The 23720-nt window shown below is 40.3% G+C and overlaps 1 protein-coding gene across 7 annotated transcripts in view; it reads left to right on the top strand.

The window, feature by feature from the left end:
- Positions 1-868: 868 nt before the first annotated feature.
- The window catches only part of cep131 (centrosomal protein 131), a 139375-nt gene continuing 116523 nt past the window's right edge, over positions 869-23720 (top strand). Inside the window, exons 1-4 of one of the 7 annotated variants that reach the window (XM_073026305.1) lie at positions 869-937; positions 14432-14623; positions 21432-21541; positions 22607-22721. In XM_073026305.1, coding sequence (XP_072882406.1) covers positions 14456-14623; positions 21432-21541; positions 22607-22721 — 393 coding nt within the window. In that variant the 5' untranslated portion in view covers positions 869-937; positions 14432-14455. Of the gene's footprint in view, positions 938-1577; positions 1597-1621; positions 1872-2023; positions 2138-9806; positions 9811-14431; positions 14624-21431; positions 21542-22606; positions 22722-23720 lie in introns of those variants that run through there. The other 6 variants (XM_073026307.1, XM_073026302.1, XM_073026308.1 and 3 more) reach the window with 6 other exon arrangements.

Below are 23720 nucleotides of genomic sequence, written 5' to 3'. Positions count from 1 at the left end.
TATTTCATTCATTTCAGAATAGTTTCTACGGAGAGAAATGAACCTGGACTGATTTGTAACTTCCACTGTCCATTGCTCCTCCCCACTGCTCAACACAGAGTTCCTCCAGCATTTTGTTTGCAGCTCCAGATTCCAGACATCTCCAGTGTCTCCACATAACTGCAGACATCTACAGCATCTCTCACTCTCTTGTTCATCCAGATTAACCGTTGGCTAAAAATCTCTGATACCTGCCTACTTAATCCCAAAAAATTGTTTAAATGTCACCTTGAGATTCGTTTTCTTGCAGGTATACACAGTAGAGCAAAGAAACGCAATAGAATCAATGAAAAACGACACCAAACGTCTCTCAAGCAACCAATGCGCAAGAAGAATACAAACTGAGTTTAATTAATTAATTCATACTGAGACCATTAATTGTAGAGTCCTTGAAAGTAAGTGCATAGGTTGTGTTCAGTGATCATTTCAGTGTTGTAGTGAGTGAAGTTATCCACTCTGGTTCAGGAGCCTGAGGGTAGAAGGGTACTAACTCTTCCTGAACCTGGTACAGTAGCAGCAAGATGACAACATGGCCTGGATGGCGGAGGACCTTGATAATGAACGCTGCTTCCACTGAACTCGTGAACACTACCTCACTACTTTTAATTTCTGTTTTTGCACTGCTTATTTAATTTAACTACTTAATATACTTACTATAATTCAGATTTTACGACAGCGGATCACCGTTGGAACTCTCTTGTAATTGGCGAATTGCTACTCTTTCTTTCGATGGTGGGGGAATGGAACTGGGGGGGGGGGGTGGGGGTAAGCAACGCGGCAGACTTCAACATCGTAATCAGCGAGTTTTTTTTTGTTTTGTTAGTCTCCCCGTTTGCTGTGTGACACCTCTCTGTCCCTTTTTGAGAGGGAGAGAGAGAGCGAGACGCCGAATTGTCGGGTGAGCGATTGTTTGTTGTACTACTGCATGCAGATCACAGTCTCTCTTGGGGGCTTTGCTATTTCTGCTTGGTGGGTGGTGGGTGCTTGTAGTAAGAGGAAAAAAGGGAGGGTGAGGGTTGATGTTTGCTGCTGTTTGTGCGTGGGTGGGGAGTTTTGGGGTTCTAACGATTTTACTGTCACTCATTCTTTCTGGTACCCTGTTTTAGTGGATGTCTGCAAAGAGCAAGAATTTCAGGTTCTCTGATATTAAATGGAACTATTGATTGTTTGACTATTGACGTATGCCGCTGAAAGTAAACTTGATTCTGATTCTTTTGCCAGTACTCCCTGTAGGTGAGCTCAACTGTGAGGAGGCTTTGCATGTGATAGAGTGAGCTGAGACTACCACTTTGCATTTTTTTTCACACCAACGATTTTAGAGGTGGCCGTGCAATTTGGACTGAGTCGAGAAACAACCCCTTTCGGCCAACTAACTTACCCAGGTAGAGCGGCAAAGACTCCCTTTGTGGGCGCCCGCTCAACCGACCCTGATGACGGAAACAAGATTGGGGGGGGGCGATATTGACGTCGGTCTTGGCCAATCAGCCGTGGTGGGCGGGACCACCGCTCGGCCGAGCGCGAATCGGCGTTGACAGAAGCGGCGGCGCCTCCGCCGAGGTGGGGGTTGGTTGCGCGATGACTCGGTTGCTAAGTGTCTCGGGCCTGAGGTGACTCAGGAGGCCTCGGAGTCCGTTTTGTACGGAGAGTGGGCGTCGGTTCTGGGCGCGGGAAGGAGGCTTTGTCGCATTGTATCGTTCCCTTGTGCAGATTATTATTATGCTTACTTTAGGCCAGAGGCTTTAAAAATTATTTTGACATATCAGAGAGGCCCCGGGCTGGTTGCTTTGAGCTTTCGCCTGTTACATGAAGACTCTGCACAATCTGCAAGGCTGGTAAGATGGGACAAAACCTAACAGTTAGTAAACAAAAAAAAAGTACTGTGCATCGACTACACCTTAACAACCTCATCTTGCTGAAGCTGTTGGGGTCAGGTGGGATCTCTGTCATGCCCGTGCGCTCCAACCCAAGTGTTGTTTTTATCAATAAAACGTTCATGGTTAATGCTGTGTAGCGGGAAGGGACTGAGTGGTGGAGCATGCTTGTAGATGCTACCAGCGTTGCCTATGGTAACCCTCGACTCCAGTCAAGAAAAATATGGGTTAGTTCACGTTTGTAAGGTGATTTTGTTTGGGTTGAGTTTCGTGTGGATGATCTGTGGAAGTTTGGATATCGTTGAGCTTGCAATGTATTAATCCTCTTTTGTAAAATGAAACTCTTTTTGATGCGCATTTACTGTCTGGCACATCGCTAGTTATTTCAGATAGTGTTTGTAAGAAACTCTTAAATGTAAAATCATATCGTGCAATTGGAATTGGTTTATTATTGCGACATGCGCTGAAATATGGTGGAAAAACTTGTCTTATTCATAATGACTTGTACGAATAGACACTTGACTTAATGAGGCAGTCAAAGGAAAACAACAGAAAGCATAATAAAGCGCAACAGCTACAGAGAACTGCAGAATAAAGTGCCTACTTCAGGGAATGTTAGCTTTTCTTGTTTAATTGTTTTGCTATTGTCAGTGTTCAAATTTGTACAATGACAGATTTGATGGATTGCAGTCAATATAATTCATCTCAGGATAAATTTTTGCTTACCCAAAACACTTGGAATATTCATTAGAAACTGATGCAGGTGAAGTAAAATGTTGGCTGTTGCTCACTCACCAATATGCTTACTGACAGAACTACTTTTCAACAGATGCCATAGCATCTGTCATGCACTTGGCCCTGACACACCTAGAAAACAAGGACACTTATGTCCGAATGCTGTTTCTGGATTTCAGTTCAGACCACTAAATACATCACTGTGCAATTGGGTGTTGGACTTCCTAACCAATATACCTCAGATAGTTAGCACCAATCCTTATTCCCCATCATCCTCAATGTGGGTGCGCCCAAGGCTGTGTGCCAAGCCCACTGCTGTACACTCTGCTCACACACAACTGTATGGCCAAACCTCAAAGTAATCACATTGTCAAGTTTGCTGATGAGACTTGTGGTGTGGCTTATCATCAACAATGATGAGTTGGCCTACTGGAAGGAGGTGGAAGAGCTCAAGGCCTTGTGCCAGGAAAATAATCTTTTCGTCAGTGATAACAAGACAAAGGAGATGGTTATTGACTTTCGGCGAACTCGTGTCCCCCTTTATATCAGCGGCACAATGGAAACTGTGAGCAGTTTCAGACTTCTGGGTGTGTACATCTCGCACAACCTCTCACGGTCCCAGAACACATCCTACACAATCAAGAAAACTCACCAACGCTTCTACTTTTTGAGGAAGCTGAAGAGAGCTGAATTATGCACATCAACATTCACCTTCTATGATGTACAGTAGAGAGTATCCAAACATACTGGATACTGGAAGACTGGAAGGCTTTGCAATGGGTAGTCAAACTGCCCAATGCATCACCGGCAATAGTCTACCTGCCATCAATGACATATATACAGAAAGGTGGCAGAAAAAGGCCAATGACGTCATGAAGGATTCCACCCACCCTGTCCATGAACTGTTTATCACTACGTAGCATATATGTCAGGGCCATCAGACTCAAAAATGGTTACTTTTCCCAAGCAGTAAGGTTAAGAAACACTGCCACCCACTAACGCCTCACCACACTTCTTCCTCTTCCCCCCCCAACTACTTTGTCACTCTATGAACGTGCAAGATATATATTGTCCAATATAATATATATTATATTTATTTTTATCATTGTATTCTTCATCTGATTGTGTTGTTTTTTTTGTGCTGCATTGAATTCCGAGTAACAGATATTTTGATTTTCTTTACACTTATGTATTGGAAATGTCATTAACTAGTTTTGAATCTTGCTGAATGTTAATACCCATCCACCTGTCATGAAGTGAACTTTACTGTGATTAATTGCAAGTTGAAGGAAGCTTTTAAAAACCTAATGTGTCTGTTACTGAACTGGAAAGCAAACGACTGTAGATGCTGAAAATCTCAGGGAAAAATAACAGAATATACTGAAATAATTTAGCAGGTCAGGTTGCAGCTGTGAAGAGAGAAATCTGATGGAAGTGTCCTGTACCAAAGCATTAACAGCCTCTCTCTTCACAGTTTGACATAGTGAGTATTTCCAGAATTTTGTTTTTATTCTATTGCAATTTTCTTGAAGGTATTATCCTCAAACGACTACTGAAATAAACTGAATTTATAAGTTACATGAAAGCTAATAGCCTTTGAAATTTGCATGAAAATACATTTCAGGGGTTAGTTAAGTGTCCTAAAGCAGCATCAAACTGGCAAACATTATAGTGATGACAGAGGCGGTTCAGAAGATACTGGGAATGAAACGTATACTGAGCATTTAGTGGCTTTGGGCTTGTACTTGTTGGAGTTTAGAAGAATGAAGCGAGTGATTATCATTGAAACCCACTGAATATTGAAAGACCTAGATAGAGTGGATGTTTCCTGTAATGGGGGACTCTGGGACCAGAGTACACAGCTTCAGAATAGAAGGATGTCCATTTAAAACAGATGAGAAGGATTTTTTTTTAGCTAGAGGGTGGTGGATCTGTGGAATTCATTACCATAGACTTTTGTGGAGGCTAAGTCATTGGGTATATTTAAGCAGAGATTGATGGGTTCTTGATTAGTAAGGTTGTCAAAGGTTATGGAGAGAAGCCAGGAGAATGGGGTTGAGAGAGATAATAAATTAGCCATGATGGAATGGTGGACCAGACTTGATGGGGCGAATAGCGTAATTCTGCTCCTATGTCTTATGGTTTATTGCAAAATAAACATTACTTGCTTAGCATTACATTGGGATGTCCTGCGTTAGGCAAAGCAATTTATAAATAAGTCAAACAACAACAACACACACAAAATGCTGGTGGAACACAGCAGGCCAGGTAGCATCTATAGGGAGAAGCGCTGTCGACGTTTCGGGTCGAGACTCTTCGTCAGGACTAACCAAAAGGAAAAAAGTCATTTACTTCTTAACAACTTCATTTACTTTTTACCTCTTCTTGCCCGGCTTTCCTCTAAGAATGACAAAAGCATTCATGGTATCTAAACCTTTACTTGCTTTGGAAAAATGTAGATTTATAAAATTTTATATTGTTTCAGAAGGATGCGTAGGCATGAGTCCATTGGGATGAGTGGTTGCTGTATTGCCATTAATGGGCTGTCCATTAAATTATCAGCATCAAGCAAGATATTAACCCCGTTGAAATGAAAAACTTTGTTCAATTCTCTCAAACAGCCGATACAAAGATCCTTCACAAGTTTTAAGCCCGTGACTCAGCAGCCTTTCTTTTGAGACTCGATTGGCAGTGGCAAGATCTGCAAAGAGACAAGATGACACACTGTGTCCCAAAAGTGGCTAGATTTTAGAAACTTAAAAACAAATCAAAAATATCTCAGAAATACAGTATTAAAATAGAGTATGGTAGTTTCCTTGGTATAAATAAATTTGCTTTTTTTAAAAATATAGCAAAGTTAGGATTTTGGATATTACTAACAAAAGGTCTAAATTAAAACTTTCATATCACTGCTTATGAACTATGATAATGTTCTTGCAAATCACCCTGGGATGTTTTACTGTGTTAAGTGCATGTTATTGTCAAAGTTGCAAGCAATTTGGATCCAGCATCTTACAACCAGGGGTGAGATAAATGATTAATTTGTTTGCTTTGATGAATCCTTGATCGATTTCTACAGGCACCTGAGGATCCACCAATAGACAACCCCTTAGAACATCATACTCAAGTGATTGCACGACTATTATTTGATGAATTTGAATATTGCCAAGCTGCCTTATCCTTCCATGAATACTACTTCCCCCTGCGTGTACAGTTGGGATTTTCAGTAGAAGTTCTATGCAAAAGGCATCTGATGTAGTGATGCAATACTTATAAGTATACTGGTAATACTGGCTCACATTTATGTCCCTGAATCATAGAATGGGACTTGAACCTTCACTAAATATATTTAAGATACAGTTAGATAGGTTTTTACATAGTAAGGGAATTAAGGGTTATAGGGAAAAGGCAGGTAGACAGACCTGAGTTTACGGACAGATCAGTCATGATCTTATTGAATGGCGGGGAGGCTCAATGGGCCAGATGGCCTACTCCTGCTCCTATTTCTTATGTTCTTATTGTAATGGCTTCTTTGTAATGTTCACTGCTAATGTAATGGCTTCTTTGTAATGTGCACTGCTGAGGTAACAGTTTCTCTGTAGCAGCAATGTTTGGGTTATTGCTGGAGATAACAGGACTGTTAGCCAATCGGGGATTGTTGTTTTGTCTTGTGTATCGCGGTCTTTTGTCGAGGGGAGATGAAGAGGGAAGACATGTGTGGAGAAAGCTGGTAGACCACCAGACGGAGTGGACTGGGATCTGTGGGTCCGAAGGTCGGCGATGTTCAGAGGAGATTGATGGTGGAAGGATGAGCTCAAGCTGGGACTTTGACTTGGGCCCTTTTTTTGTTTTGTTTATTTTCATTACTAACCCTATATTCAGATTAAGATTCATAAAGTCTAACATTTAATTGCAGATGGTGTACTGTCTGATATTTTGCGTTGTGTGTTTGTAACTGGGGGTACATTACGCAGCATCCACACAATCGTGATTACCCAGTTTGGCAGGGTGGAAAGCTGAATCCCCTAGACGAACACGAGCTGGGTGGGCCTGAGGGTTACATCATGTTCTTATGTAGCCTGTAATCTAATAACATAGAGACAAGATATTATAATTGAACTGAGACTGACATATGAACTTTTTCCAAATTATTTTCTTGTAGAGCAGTCTTTTAACTTGCCATGATCTTGAACAGCTACCATCAGGTTTTATTATGTTCTTTTTTGCTGGAGTTACTGTCTTACATTGAGCAATGTTTTTAGCATCAAGAAGTTTTGTAGAATGTAATGGGATCCTGGCAAATAAATGTTTAAAAATCAAATTGAATCTCCTTCTGGTTTTCCAAGGAGGCTATTAACTGACTTTATTTTAAATAGGTTAATGGTCCATTTGGAAATAATGGAAGAGATGCCATCTGAATGCATTGTGTTATTTTGAAACCTATGCATTCGCTTCACAGAATCATACAAACCTACAGCCCATCTTACTAGTGCTGACTGTAATGCCTGTCTATGTAATCCCATTTACCAGCAATTAAGCCCATATCTTTCTATTCCTTTCCTTTCTAAATAGCAGCCTAAATGTTTTTTTACTACCTCTCTGGCAGCTCTTCCAAGTATTCATCACTTCCTGTGTGTGGGGGAAAAATGCTCCTCCGATCTTATTTACAGTTCTCCCACATTCTAGACTCCCCTGCCCTGAGAAAAAGATTCTGACTATTCTAGCTATGCCGCTCGTTGGATTGTTGGAGTTTAGTCCACATGTTTTTGAAGAAGGCAAGACAGATTGAGAATACCATTTAAAAATTAAGTTTTGGCTTTGTTAATCTAGTGCAAAAACAAAACTGTTTAAAGCTGTGCGAATTGTGGTTAGAACTGGAATGTATTTATTTCAGAATACTCCTGTTTAGGAATTGTTAAGTTTTAGGAAATAACAGAAGAAATTTAAATGAATTGTACCAAGAATGAGGGATTTCAGTTTGCACAAAGACTAGAAAAGATGGGGTTCTTAAAGTAGAATGTTTAAAAGAGAATCTATTGACTCAGTTGTATGAATTTGACAGAATAATGAGGTGAATCTGTATCACAGTGGCAGCAGAGTTGGTGACCCAGAGCGCATATAATGATTGGCAAAAGGTTTAAGCTGTCATGCGGAAATGTTTTCTTTTATACAAAAAGTTGTCATGGCCCAAAATGCACTCCCTGAAATGATAGTGGAGGAAGATTGAATAATTGTGTACATGTATGCTTGGTAGGTTACACATGCTCTCGCATAGCCACACTTTTTATTCTGTGGACCAGTGATAATGCTATTTTTGATAGTTCCTTCTGTTCATTTTATGAAGTTTGGTGGGGGGGGGGTGTAGCAGATGGGGGTGGAGGAAGCTAGTGCATGTCTCTGTTTAATATGCTTTCTGCCATTTTCCAGATAAAAAACTGTAGTTATTGGCAACATCTTAATATTTTTTGAATATAGTTCATACAATCTTTGATGCCAGGTACTATTTTGATTCTTTGTTGAGAATGCAGAATAAATTCTTATTTTGTTTTCTAACTCAAAGCTACATTTCTCTTTGTTTTTAATGAAACTCGATGCTTCTGATTTCCTACTTAATCCTTTTGGAACAGTTAAACCCATTGCGCTAGTAGGCATTTCAAATAGACAGCTTATTGTATTATATTTGACGCAAATAGCAATTTTGTGTGCCTTTGCTGATGTAACAACCCTCTTTTAGGAATTGCTTTGCTGGAGAATATTTGTGACTCTAGTGACAGTGGAGAAGGCAAATGAACTTTATTCATTGGCTCGGATGAATTGTTTAGGGTGGAATTTAACTAATATCAAAAGATTACTAATTTAATAACATGCTCTTCAGTGGATTACAGTATTAACATGAATTCTAAACTTGACCTTGTTTCTCACTTTGTCTGCAATAAAGCTGTTAAGTCTTTGGTGCTAAATTAGCATATTTACCAAATATTTGTTATTTGTATTAATATCCCAATTCACTTTTCTTTGTATATTACATAGCAGAGTAGTAAATTTACCAGTGAGCCATGTAAATTCAAAGCCAGCTCAGGAAACAAAACCCTGGTTGGTTTCAAGGAAGGGCAGGAAACAAGCGAGTGATGTTCATTAGAATGCCAGAAAAGAAATGTTGCCAAGCCATCACAATTTTGGAATAGTTGGCTGGCGGATTATTGGGATTCTGCTTTACTTTTGGATTTAAGGACCATCGTTTTTGAACCCACACTAGAGTCACCTGACAGTGATCCTCAAAATTGCCTAAAATTACAATACCTTTGTTTTAAGTATGTTGACTGGCCTGAGGTAGCCCAAATTAGTTGGGTCTGAAAGGGTAATCGAAAGGGCTTTTTATATGAAGAATACCAAAACATGGAGTTAAGTTCTCGAATAAAGAATTGAAAATTTAATTTTTAATGTGAATTGTTCTGCAGTATATTTAAGCATCAGCTGCAGAAATTTTAAGATGTCTTCAGATTTCTAGTCAAAGTTTGTGGTGTTTGGAGAACCTTTGTTTTGGCCATTTTAAGCAGAAAAGAATAAGTGGTTTTCTGAAGTAAAAATATGAAAAATAAATGTTTTGACTTCTGTCATAAATTTACACTTTCAGACAAAACAGTTGCAAGATTTATTTGAACAGATGAATCTCTTTTACTCTTGTCTCTTTGATTTGGATTATTTAGTGGTTGATATTGTTGACTTATTATCTGAAGGCTTGCCAAATTCATGAAATATTTCCTGTTGCCTGATACAGCACTTTAGGAGCTGAAGGCTCCTTAAATTGTGGTTGATCGCTTGCTCTATGTTCTTTCACCATATGGCTTGTTCCTGCAGTATGCAGACATCTCAGTCACAGAGTCATACAGCACAGGCTTTTTGGCTCACTATCACTGTACAGATCAAGTTCAAGTTTAATTATCATTCAACCATACGTGAATACAGCCAAATGAAACAACTGTCCTCTGGGGTCAAGGTTTCTATGTGGGTGCCATGGTAACGTAGTGGCTTGCACAATGCAACTACAGCTCGGGATGTTCTGGAGTTCGAAGTTCTCTAAGGAGTCTCTGTTCTTCCGCCCAGTGGAACACATGGGTTTTTCTTGGGTGCCCTGGTTTCCTTCCACAGTCCAAAGTCATACCGGGTAGGTTAATTGGTCATTGTACATTGTCCCATGATGAGGTTAGGGTTAATTGAGGTTGTGGGTTTGCTGCGCAATGAGGCTCAAAGGACTGGAAGGGCTGTATTGCTCAATAAATAAATAAACACAGTACCTACAGTCATACACAGCACAAGACACACATAGCACATATATGATAGCAGTAAACATGTTGTTACACAAAAAAAATAGCCCAAGTTCCTGAGTGAGTTGTTCTATTAATTGATGGTGCATAGGTGTTGTCGGCAAGAAGAAGCAGTTCTCAGCAGTCCACAGATAATCATACTGTGTGCATGCACTCAATCCAGCTTGTCTTCCTCTGAGTGAACACTGGAGGGCAGCATCGATGGGAGGGGCCAGCCCCCAGCCCAGCATGGACACCATGCCACACCACCTCTGTCGTCTCCCCTTCTGGATTGCTGCAACAGGCAAGCCAATGGCATGAGGACTCGTCCTCAGTACAACCAAAGCTATGCAGCTCCCCCACTGGGGGTCCCATCAGTAAACCAGAGAACTGGGTTTGTACTGTATTACGTTATCAATGTCTAGCAAGGCCAAGAAAAACGTCCAAGCCAATCCCTCGCTGTTAGACTGCACACAGCCTTTGAGCACAAGACTCCAACTGCCTCTCTGGAGCAGGCAGCAACGTAATCCACTCCCAAGTCTAGCTCTTCTAGTATCGAGCATCTTGCTGCTGGGGTAGACCTGCAGGATTTGAAGTTCTTAATGTTCGGCAATATGTTACAATTGTAAAAAAAGTGTTTTAAAAAGGACAAAAGGACCTTTGGTCCTGGAGAGGCCGCTGTATCTGAGCACACCGCCGTCTTACTGGATCAAGTGCCGATCTATACTGATCCTATTTACCAAGAACATAAACACAAAAGGTTCTGCAGATATGGGAAATCCAAAATGCTGGAAGAACTCAACAGGTCAGGTAGCATCTATGGAGAAGAATAAACAATTACTATTTTGGAATGAGATCCTTAATCAGGAGTCTTAATTTATTAAACATTTTTGTGGAGCTATGATTAAAATGGAAAGATGCAACAAACGATGATGACGCAAGTTAATTAATACCTCAGATTACGGAATAATGAAGGAAAAATTAAATGCAACATGAAAGAATTGAGTACGAGCATAACATCTTTCCGATGGAAACATGAGTCCTGAGAAAACTAATTGTATGTGAAAGGAAAAAGTTTCCAAGGTACTTTGATACACTAGAGAATAAACTTCATATAGACTGCACTTGGTCCATAGCCTTCTATGCATTTGTAGTTCAAGCACTCTTCCAGAAATGTTTTCAATGTTGTGAGAGTCACTGCTTTAATTACCCACTTAGGTAGTGTTTTCTGCTTCCAACTGACATCTGGATAAACAAAATGTACTTCAGATAGCCTGTAACCCTCTTTGCCTATCACTCTGAATCTATGCCTACTTTTAGATATCTCTGCTATGCAGAAAATTTCTCTACTGTCCGTCGCATGACTTACTACCTTTCACCAGGTTGCTACTTGTCCTTCCCCCCCTCCCCCCCCACTTCTCCATTTCAAAAAAAAAACAAATCCAATCTCTTGTCTCTTCCCATAACTGAAATGCTGGGAATCATTTCCCATGTAGCGTCTTGATGAATCTCCTCTGTACCCTCTCTAAGTGAATTTTGTCCTTCCTGCAGTGTGGTTATCAGAAATGTGCACTACTCCAGCAATGGCCTAATAGTTGTTTTTATCAAGTTGTCCCATAAATTCTCATATTCTACCCCTTGTTGAATGTAGGTCTATCCCTACTCAATCTCTCCTTTTGGGACAATGCTTATCCTACCTGCCAGCCAAATGTATTTATACTCCATTTCTGACTTGCAGTTGAATTGGTCCTTTGACGATTGGGCTTTAGTTGGACAATCTGCATGATATAATTAATAGTGAGTTGCTGGATCCCTTGTCGTCCTTTTACTTATCACTTGCTCCCCAAGTTGTGAGTTTTGTTGGACTCATCCCTCAGGTGCCTTTATCATTGAGATGGCTAGTCCAAGAATGACTTGTCTTTGAAAATCATTATTTCTTGGAGCTTCTGGTCAATCTAATAATCCTGAAATTTTCAGATGGGGAAGAAGAGTGGCTCTGCATAGATGCTAATTAGATTATCTTTATTTTCATGTGTATATTGAAATATGCAAGAAATTAATTGTTTTGCATCAACTACCCACACAGTCCAAAATGTGCTTGTGGCAGCCCACAAGCATTGCTATGCTTCCGGTGCCAAAATAGCTCACTAACTCTAACCCATCATCTTTGGGATGTGGGAGGTATCTGGAACAGCCGAACGAAACCCTTGCAGTCATGGGGAGAATGTACAAGCTTCTTGCCTACAGTGGTGGGAATTGAACCCTGATCAGTGATCGCTGGCTCTAGAGCATTTGTGTTAACTACCAACATCGAAAAGCCTTTTGATCGTGGTTTTGACTGAAGTTGATGATTGACCTCAATGGCCTTCTGCGACAGAAAATTATCCTGCATTTTGAGTGAGAGCGTACAATTTTTTAATAATTTTGAATAATAAATCACTTTTTATTCCCTTAGCATCATTTTAACTAATGGGTTTTCTGCTGTGAATGATTTAATAAGTTATATTTTCCCGGAAGTTTTCCTTAAACCAGCATTATTTTAAAGACAATTAAAAGGAAAGTAATACTCATCTATTTTCTGCCATGTTACAATGTCAACGTCTTGTTATTGGGCAGCTCTTTCTATTCTGTTTTGTACTCACAGCTCCTGTTGCCAACTGCTCTTGCAACTCAATACATGGAACATTACAGCACAATGAAGGTCCTTTGGCCCATGATGTTGCGCAGACCTTTTAACCTACTGTAATATCAATCTAACCATTGTCTCATGGATAACCTTCCATATTTCTGTCATCCATGTGCCTATGTAAGAGTTTTTTTTTTAAATGCCCCTAACACCACCCCTCGCAGGATTATCTATGCACCCACCATTCTTTGAATAAAGAACTTGCCTCTAAGATCTCCCCTATATTTTCCTCCAATCGCCTTAAAATTACGCCCACTTGTATTAGCTATTCCTGACCTGTGGTGGGGGGGGGGGGGGGGTGGAATATCTGGCTATTCACTCTGTCTATGCTTCTTATAATCTTGTACACATTTATCAAGTCACCTCTCATCCTTCTTTGCTCTAAAGTGAAAAAGCCTTAGCACACTCAACCTTTCTTCATAAGACATGTCCTCAAGTCCAGGCAGCATCCTGGTAAATCTCCTCTGCACGCTCTCTAGAGCTTCCACATCCTTCCTATTAAAATGAAGCGACCAGAACCGAACCCTACATTCCAAATGTGGTCTAACCAGGGTTCCATAGAGCTGCAACATTACCTCTTGAGAAGAGACTACCTTTTGTCTCCCATCAGCCTTTAACCCTGCTTTGCATCCTCTTTTATATGTTTCCAGTTTATCCTGGGATCCTTTTTCTCATAGAGGATTAAGGATCAACCTTATTTGCTATATTTATTTACATTTGCTGTGGTGTGCTGGTCAGCGTGCAACATGCAACAGAAAGCAACATCCAGTAATGATAAAGAGATATATAAAATAAATTTAGAGGTTAAAGAATGGATATGGAATAAAATATGTAAATACAAGCGTGTATTTTCAATGTAAGCAGCATTATGAAAAGTGGTTAAGTATATACAGTGCAGTGCAGCATTATATCCCATTCTGTACAATAATGTGCTTTCATTTTTTTATAACTGTAGCTGCATAGATTTGATTCTTTTTCATCAAAGAAAATTGTATTATCTATATCTCTGGTATCACTAGTTAAGTGAACGCGTCAAGGAATGCTTTCTGGTGAATCAGCAAAAGTCACCCCTTAATCATATATTCTCCTTTTAATACAGCAAATATGCTTCAGAGTGCCTTTTTATTTGATTATTTCTCAAACGTGAGGGAGCTGTTAACTGGGGAGGGGAGGACAAGAGGAGCCATTTGAGAAAGAAATCTAGTGTGCAGGATGGGAAGAGCAGTACATTTGATGTTGGCTTGGATACCTGTCGCATTGATTGCCTTACTTTAATTAACATTCATAAGGGCAGTGATTTTGACAGTGTAGTTCTTCCTCAGCCTGGTTAATGGTAGCTTTTTAAGAGTGAAACGTAGTATCACATGAGACGAGCCTTATCTCCAAGCTAATTTGTTCACAGCAAATGGTGCCAAGATTTCATGCATTGTCCATCTTGGTAACTGATTTTAGTTGGCGATGTTAAAATGTTAATCCTACTGCTAACAGCTTTCTTTTGTACACACTGTAACCAATTGTTCACTCGGTATAAGCAGATGTATTGATTGTTTTATTTCATAAAATATTAATTGACTGTAGGACTAATTGCCTTGCTCTTTGAAAGAGATGACAGATATTTGGTGGGATTAATGCAGCTTTTGTACTGTACTATTTTATCTAAAAGTTGGCAGAGCTTGAGATTGCAAGTGTTAACTTGTTTGTTATGAAACCCACGGAAAGGTTTAATTATTTTAGAATGGTAAGCTATTATATTCAGAAAGCAAATATTTATATCTTATTTTCTTATTTTATTCCAGGTTGCTTTCTCATGTGTGTTCATTATGAATTCTTCTCGAAGCAGTTCTTCATTCCTCTGTGATGGATTTGATCTCAGTTTGACCGGTTCTCAGTTATCTATAACCAAACGCCCCAGCAGTGCTTCACCTGCTAAACAGCTAGCACGGTCCACCTCTGTCAGCTCTGAAAACAAGTCCAAAGCAAACTCTTTGGTAAATGTATATGGAATTTGCAATGTAGGTTTGAGGTTAGCATAATGCTTTACAGCACCAGTGACCTGGGTTCATTTCCCACTGCAGTTTATAAGAAGTTTGTATATTCTCCCTGTTTCTGGCTTCCTCCCACATCTCAAAGACATTTGGGTTAGTAAGTTAATTGGTCACAGATATAATTAGGTGGCACATGCTCATTGAGTTGTAAGGGCCTACTATTGTGTTGTAAGGGCCTACTATTGTGTTGTATCTGGAAATAAAAATAACATATTTCTCGGAACTGTATAAAGTTTAAATGCTGAGGCATAAATATGATGACTTGTGCTCAGGTAACCCAGCGAGCACAAATCTGCTCAACTTGTGTACTTTCTAGTAGATACATTCTAGAGCATTTGGAAACATGAACTCCTGAAGGATTGTTCCCAGTCTTTGGCATACTCTCTCATTCAGAGAGTGTCATTTATTTTCAGTCAATCAAACTTAAAGAGACTTTTAGCTGTTTTATCATAGAAAGACTGCCCAACCAGGGAGTTAAACCAGAGTGCAGAAGATACAAACTGTGCAAGTACAAAAATAAATAATAATAAACACACCAATAAGCGTTAAATATCGAGAATGCGAGATGACGAGTGCCTGACAGTGAGTCCATTGGTTGTGGAAACTGCTCATTGATGGGGAAAGTGAAATTGAGTGAAGTTATCACATCTGGTTCAAGAGACTGATGGTTGAGGGGGAGTTAGACCATAAAGTATAGGAGTGGAGTTAGGCCTTTCCCTATACCCCTTCATGCCCTGACTAATCAAGAATCAGTCGACCTCTGCCTTAAATATACCCATTGACTTGACGTCCACAGCTGCCTGTGGCAACGGATTCTGCAAATTCACCACTCTGACTAAAGAAATTCCTCCCCTTCTCCATTCTAAGAGGACACCCTTCAATTCTGAGGCTATGTCCTGTGGTCTTAGACTCCCCCACCATAGGAAACATCCTCTCCTACATCCACTCTGTTGAGCCCTTTCAACATTTGATAGGTTTCAGTGAGGTCACCCCTCATTCTTCTGATTTCCAGTGACCACAGGCCCTGAGACACTCTTCATATGATACGACTTTCAATCCCAGAATCATTTTCTTGAAGCTCCTTAGAACCCTCTCTGGTTTCATCACATCTTTTCTAAGATAAGGAGCCCAAAACTGCTCACAATACTCTGTCAGGCCTCACCAGTGTTAAATTAATTATGAACATTACATCCATATATAACCATATAACAATTACAGCACGGAAACAGGCCATCTTGGTCCTTCTAGTCGGTACCGAACGCTTACTCTCACATAGTCCCACCGATCTGCACTCAGCCCATAACCCTCCATTCCGTTCCTGTCCATATACCTATCCAATTTTTAAAAAAATGACAATATTGAACCTGCCTCTACCACTTATACTGGAAGCTCATTCCACATAGCTACTACTCTCTGAGTAAAGAAGTTCCCCCTCGTGTTACCCCTAAACTTTTGCCCCTTAACTCTCAACTCACGTCCTCTTGTTTGAATCTTCCCCACTCTCAATGGAAAAAGCCTATCCACGTCAACTCTGTCTATCCCCCTCATAATTTTAACTACCTCTATCAATTCCCCCCCTCAATCTTCTATGCTCCAAAGAATAAAGACCTAACTTGTTCAACCTTTCTCTGTAACTTAGGTGCTGAAACCCAGGTAACATTCTAGTAAATCTTCTCTGTACTCTCTCTATTTTGTTGACATCTTTCCTGTAATTCAGTGACCAGAACTGTACACAATACTCCAAATTTGGCCTCACCAATGCCTTGTGCAATTTTAACATTACATCCCAACTCCTATACTCAATGCTCTGATTTATAAAGGCCAGCATACCAAAAGCTTTCTTCACCACCCTATCCATATGAGATTCCACCTTCAGGGAACTATGCACCATTATTCCTAGATTACTCTGTTCTACTGCATTCCTCAATGCCCTACCATTTACCATGTATGTCCTATTTTGATTAGTCCTACCAAAATGTAGCACCTCACACTTATCAGCATTAAACTCCATCTGCCATCTTTCAGCCCACTCTTCTAACTGGCCTAAATCTCTCTGCAAGCTTTGAAAGCCTACTTCATTATCCACAATGCCACCTATCTTAGTATCATCTGCCTACTTACTAATCCAATTTACCACCCCATCATCCAGATCATTAATGTATATGACAAACAACTTTGGACCCAGTACAGATCCCTGAGGCACAGCACTAGCCACTGGCCTCCAACCTGACAGTTATCCACCACTACTCTCTGGCATCTACTGTCCAGCCACTGTTGAATCCATTTTACTACTTCAATATTAATACCTGACGATTGAACCTTCCTAACTAACCTTCCGTGTGGAACCTTGTCAAAGGCCTTACTGAAATCCATGCTTTTATATTCTAGCCCTCTTGAAATAAATGCTAACATCCCTTTTGCCTTCCTCATCACTGATTCAGTCTGCAAATGAACCTTTACGGAATTCTACAAAAGGACTCCCAAATCCCTGTGCATCTCAGATTTTTGAAATTTCTCTTCAGTTAGAAAATAGTCTACCCTTTTATTAATTCTACCAAGGTGCATGACTGTATACTTCCATCTGCCATTTCCTTGCCCATTCTCCTAATCTAAGTCCTTCTGTAACCCCTCTACTTACTCAAAACTACCTGCCCCTCCACCTATCTTCATATCATCCACAAACTGCCACAAAGCCATCAATTCTGTCATCCAAGTCATTGACATATAACATAAAAAGAAATAGTCCCAACACAGATCCCTGTGGAATACCATTTGTCATCGGAAATCAACTGGAGAAGCTCCCTTTGTTCCCACACTTTGCCTTCTGGCAATCAGCTACGGTTTTATCCATGCTAGTATCTTTCCTGTAATATCATGGGCTCTTATTTGCTAAGCAGCCTCATGTGTGGCACTGTGTCAAAGGCCTTTGGAAAATTCAAGTACGCAACATCAACTGATTCTCCTTTGTCAGGTGAGATTGTTCCTTAAGGAAACCATGCTGACTACGACCTATTTTATCATGAGCTTCCAGGTACCCTGAAGCCACATCCTTATCAATCGACTCTAACATCTTCCCAACCACTGAAGTCTGATTAGCTGACCTATAATTTCCTTTCTTGAAGAGTGGAGTAACATTTGCAATTTTCCAGTCTTCTGGAACCATGCCAGACACAATTGATTCTTGAAAGATCATTACTGATACCTCCTCAATATCTTCAGCCACCTTTCAGAATCCTGGGGTGTACATGATCTGGTCCAGGTGACTTATCTGCCCTCTGACCTTTCAGTTTCCCAGCACCTTCTTGCTAGTGATGGCAACTTCACACACTTCTGTCTCCTGATGCTTGTGCACTTCCAGCATAGTGCTGGTGTCTTCCACAGTGAAGACTAATGCAAAACACTTTTTCAGTTTATCCAGCATTTCCTTGTGCCCATTACTATCTCTCCAGCATTTCCTTGTGCCCATTACTATCTCTCCAGCATTGTTTTCTGGTGGTCCAATATCCACTCTCACCTCTTTTACACTTTGTCTGTAGAAACCTTTGGTATCCTCTTTAATATTATTGGCTTGCTTACCTTTGTATTCCATTTTTTCCCTTAATTACTTTTTTAGTTGCCTTCTGTTGCTTTTTAAAAGCTTCTTAATCCTCCAACTTCCCACTAAATTTTGTTTTAATATTTGCCATCTCTTTTGGCTTTTACATTGGCTTTGACTTCTCTTGTTAGCCATGGTTGTGTCATCCTGCCTTTAGAAAACTACTTCTTCTTTAGGATGTATATATCCTGCGCCTTCTGAATTTCTTCCAGAAATACCAGCTATTGCTGCTCTGCTGTCATCCCTGCCCATGTTCTTTTCTAATTATTTTTGGCCAGCTCCTCCCTCATGCCTCTGTACTTCCCTTTACTTCACTGTAATACGGATACATCTGACTTTAGCTTCTCCTTCTCAAATTTTAAGGTGAATTATATCACATTATGATCAATTATCCCCTAAGGATTCCTTTACCTTAAGCTCTCTCATGAATTCTGGTTCATAGCACAACACCAGTCCAGAATAGCTGATCCCCTAGTGGGCTCAACCATGAGCTGCTCTGAAAAGCCATTCTGTAGGCATTCTAGGAATTCCCTTTTTTGAGATCCTGCACCAACCTGATTTTCCTAATCTACCTGCATATTGAAATCCCACATGACTATTGTAATATTGCCCTTTTGGCATGCATTTTCTATCTCCTATTGTAATTTGTAGACCACATCCTTGCTACTATTTAGGGGTCTGTAAACAGTGCCCATCAGGGTCTTTTTACCTTTGTAATTCCTTAGCTCTATCCACAATGATTCAACACCTTCTGAACCTACGTCATCTCTTTCTAATGATTTGATTTCATTTTTTATCGACAGAGACAGGCCACCTCTTTTGCCTATCTGCCTGTCCTCTCAATACATTGTCTATTCTTGGACCTTAAGCTCCTAGCTATAATATTTCAGCTACGGTTCAGTGATACCCACAACAACATACATGTCAATCTGTAACTGTGCTACATGTTCATCTACCTTATTCTACATACTGGGCATATTCAAATATAACACCTTAAGTCCTATATTCACCCTTTTTGATTGTGTCTGCCTTTTATGTTGCACCTCATCCTATTGACTGCAATTTTGCACCATCATCAACCTCTCCTTGCTAGGAGTCTCACTACTCACTGCCTCTTTGTGAACCAACTACCTCATCTTCAGCATTATCACTCCAGTTCCCATCCTTCTGCCAACCCTTCTGACCAGCTGTAGTTAATCCCGAACCTGGTGGTGTGAGTCCTGAGGCCCATGTACCTTCTTCCTGATGGCAGCAGCGAGAAGAAAACATGGTCGGATGGTGGGCGACTCTGATGATGGATGCTGCTTTCCTGCAATAGTGTTTCATGTGACAGTGTTTCAAATAGATTTTGGTGTTAGTCTTTGTCAGCTTTAGTCCTGTAAAATTTCTTCCTTGGGTCCTAACGTTAAACCATCAATATACAAACCCCATTTCCAGAAAAGCTGGGATATTTTCCAAAATGCAATAAAAACAAAAATCTGTGCTATGTTAATTCACATGAACCTTTATTTAACTGACAAAAGTACAAAGAAAAGATTTTCAATAGTTTTACTGACCAACTTAATTGTATTTTGTAAATATACACAAATTTAGAATTTGATGGCTGCAACACACTCAACGAAAGTTGGGACAGAGTTAAAATAAGATTGAAAAGTGCACAGAATATTCAAGTAACACCGGTTTGGAAGACTCCACATTAAGCAGGCTAATTGGTAGCAGGTGAGGTATCATGACTGGGTATAAAAGTAGCGTCCATCAAAGGCTCAGTCTTTGCAAGCAAGGATGGGTCGTGGCTCACCCCTTTGTGCCAAAATTTGTGAGAGAATTGTTAGTTCAAAAGGAACATTTCTCAACGCAAGATTGCAGAGAATTTAGGTCTTTCAACATCTACAGTACATAATGTAAAAAGATTCAGAGAATTCAGAGACGTCTCAGTGCGTAAAGGGCAAGGTCGGAAACCACCGTTGAATGTGCGTGATCTTCGAGCCCTCAGGTGGCACTGCCTAAGAAACCGTCATGCTACTGTGACAACTATAGCCTCCTGGGCTCGGGAGTACCTCAGAAAACCATTGTCACTTAACACAGTCCGTCGCTGCATCCAGAAATGCAACTTGAAACTGTATTACGCAAGGAGGAAGCCATACATCAACTCTATGCAGAAACGCCGGCGAGTTCTCTGGGCCCGAGCTCATCTCGGACCAAAAGACTGTGGAACTGTGTGCTGTGGTCAAATGAGTCCACATTTCAGCTAGTTTTCGGAAAAAACGGGGGTCGAGTTCTCCGTGCCAAAGATGAAAGCGACCATCCTGATTGTTATCAGTGAAAGGTGCAAAAGCCAGCATCTGTGATGGTATGGGGGTGGATCAGTGCCCATGGCATGGGTGAGTTGCATGTATGTGAAGGTACCATTGACTCTGAGGTGTATATTAGGATTTTAGAGAGACGTGTTGCCATCAAGGCAACGTCTCTTCCCGGGACGTCCATGCTTATTTCAGCAGGACAATGCCAGACCACATTCTGCACGGGCTACAACAGCGTGGGTTTGTAGACACAGAGTGCGTGTGCTTGACTGGCCTGCTGCCAGTCCAGATCTACTATTGAAAATGTATGGCGTATCATGAAGAGGAGAATCAGACAACGGAGACCACGGACTGTTGAGCAGCTGAAGTCTTACATCAAGCAAGAATGGACAAAATTTCCAATTGCAAATCTACTACAATTAGTATCCTCAGTTCCAAAATGATTAAAAAGTTTTATTAAAAGGAAAGGTGATGTAACACAATGGTAAACATGCCTCTGTCCCAACTTTTGTTGAGTGTGTTGCAGCCATCAAATTCTAAATTTGTGTATATTTACAAAATACAGTTAAGTTGGTCAGTAAAACTATTGAAAATCTTTTCTTTGTACTTTTGTCAGTTAAATAAAGGTTCACGTGAATTAACATATCACAGATTTTTGTTTTTATTGCATTTTGGAAAATATCCCAACTTTTCTGGAAATGGGGTTTGTAATTAAAATGGGAAGTTGTTCAGACAGGCAAAAACATTTCTTGGCATGGCTGGAAAATAGAATTTAGTGTATGTAAGTGCAGAAATGGAGTATTTATCTGAAATGTCACATGCAGAAGTCACATATATGCCATTTACTTCCTTCCAGGGTGACACTGGTCTTGGAAACCTCTCTGGTGGTAATTCTCGTGCGATTAACAATTTACGAAGATCAAATAGTACCACACAAGTCAATCAAAAAGCCAGTGCCACATCAAGGTAATGGAGTTAATTTGCTTGGGAGGAAAATGAGCCAGATCAGTGTTTAAGTGCAATTTAATCTGTAATAGGAGAAAGAGAGAGCTTGCAAATGGATCCATTAATAACTGTGCCATTATACTGCATCAAATTGCCCCATAATATTTCCCTGAACTTTTGGGAGTTTGAAATATGAAGCAGGCATACGACCCATTGAATTATTCTCTCCCTGCCATCGATAGGGGAAAGATTGAAAGTGAAGGCAGCAGGTGCAATGATATTCCCAGCCTCTCTCATCATGGCTTGCCTTGTGCCAGCCCCACAGTGGATTTACTTGTGCACATTGGAATTTCTCCAGTAATGCAAGATGTTTCAGGAATGATAATGTCCATTTTGCCTGTTGGTAAGCATGCTTTTATTAAAAAAAAAGTGGACCAAGAAGTCCCAGTAGGTTGAAAAGACGTGCTTTTATTATTCCAGCATGAACATTTAAAAAAATGGGATTAGTGACAATTTGGCTGCTGCATGTTCTATATGGGGTGTTCCAGTACTGTAGTGGTTAGTGCAATGCTTTATAGCAGCAGCTGTAAGATTGGGTTTCCATTTTCGCCCTTATGTGTAAGGAGTTTGTATGTTTGCTCCGTGACTGTGGATTTCCTCCCACATTGCAAACAAATATAGATTAAGGTGAGGAGTTGTAGGAATGCTGTGTTGGCACTGGAAGCATGGTGACACTTGCGAGCTGCCCAGCGCAATCCTCGTTGATTTGATACGTTTCACTGTGTATTTTGAGGTACATGTGACAAATAAATTTAAGCTTTGTCTTTACATTTCAGCAGTTACAGCATTTCGTAAATCTCTTGGGGGCTTCTGAAAAGATAAAAAAGTTGTTTTTTGGCTAAACGTTAAGTAAACACTAAATATATTTTTTTCCATAAAGCTACAATGCTTTAGAGCAGGGGTCCCAACCTTTTTTTATGCAATGGACCTCTACCATTAAGTGTGGGGTCTGAAGACCCCAGGTTGGGAACCCCTTGTTTAGGGAAATAAGTCCATTAATTTTGTCCATCACACATCTCTCCCCAGTGAGGAAAGAACAGATGATTTCCTGGCTCTGTTCGATAGCTCTGCAGATGGAAGGAAAAAGCTGTCCCGTTTGACCAAGGCCTCCTCAGAGAAGAGAACCACTTGGAATGTTCTGGTAATTATAAACTTATAATTCAGACATGAAAACTGGTGGGATTAATTTCAATAACTCCTGCAAAATAGGAGCATTTAATATGATACAGGATTTAATCTGTGTTCAATATTTAGAATGCTGTAAATGGACAGGAATCATGCTGTTTACTTTATTTCCCTGTAGAAATGATCAGATATTAATATAATACAGAATTGGTGTATATCCCTGAGAAAAATATAGTTCTGCTTGTCAAAGTAAACAGCTGTAGTAATGTTTAAGAGACAAAATTGTTCAGACTGAATTTGGAGTGCTTCGGGGTCCCATTTTGCACTGTTGTTGGAGAGTGTCCAGAGGAGGTCCACAAGAATGATCCTGGTAATGAAAGGATCACATGTCAAGCATTTGATGGCTCTAGGCTTGTTCTTTCTGGAGTTCAGAAGAATGAGGGTGATCTCATTGAAACATACTGAATATTGAAATATAGGATGTTTCCAATTGTGGGAGAGTCTAGGGCTCCGCGGAGGGCACAGCCTCTGAATTGAAGAACATCCACTCAGAACGGAGATGAGGAAGAATTTCTTTAGCTGGGGTTGGTGAATTTGTGGAATTCATTGCCACTCTCGACAGTCAAGGCCAGGTCATTGGGTATACTTAAAGCGGAGGGTGGTAGGTTCTTGGTTAGTAAGGGTGGCAAATATTATGGGGAGAAAGCAGGAGAATGGGGTTGAGAAAGATAATAAATCAGTAATGAGAGAGTAATGGCAGAGCAGACTGTGCTGAATAGCCTAATTCTTCTTATATGTCCTCTAGTTTTTCTTATTTTTTTATCTGTAAATTGTAAAGAGAAGTCAGCAAGGTTAGTATTTGTTTCCTATCTCTAATTGCCTTGGAGAAGGCGATGGTGAGCCGTTATCCTGAACTGTTGCAGTCCATCTGTGGAAGATATTGGACAGACCTGCCATTTGCATTTCCATGTCAGGTGGTGTGTGATTTGGAGGGAAGCTTGCCAATTCTTGCATT

The sequence above is a fragment of the Hemitrygon akajei genome, chromosome 22 (assembly GCF_048418815.1).
Source record: "Hemitrygon akajei chromosome 22, sHemAka1.3, whole genome shotgun sequence".
Lineage (NCBI taxonomy): Eukaryota > Metazoa > Chordata > Chondrichthyes > Myliobatiformes > Dasyatidae > Hemitrygon > Hemitrygon akajei.
Note: the sequence above shows the minus strand (reverse complement) of the source record. Positions and strands in the feature narration are given on the sequence as shown.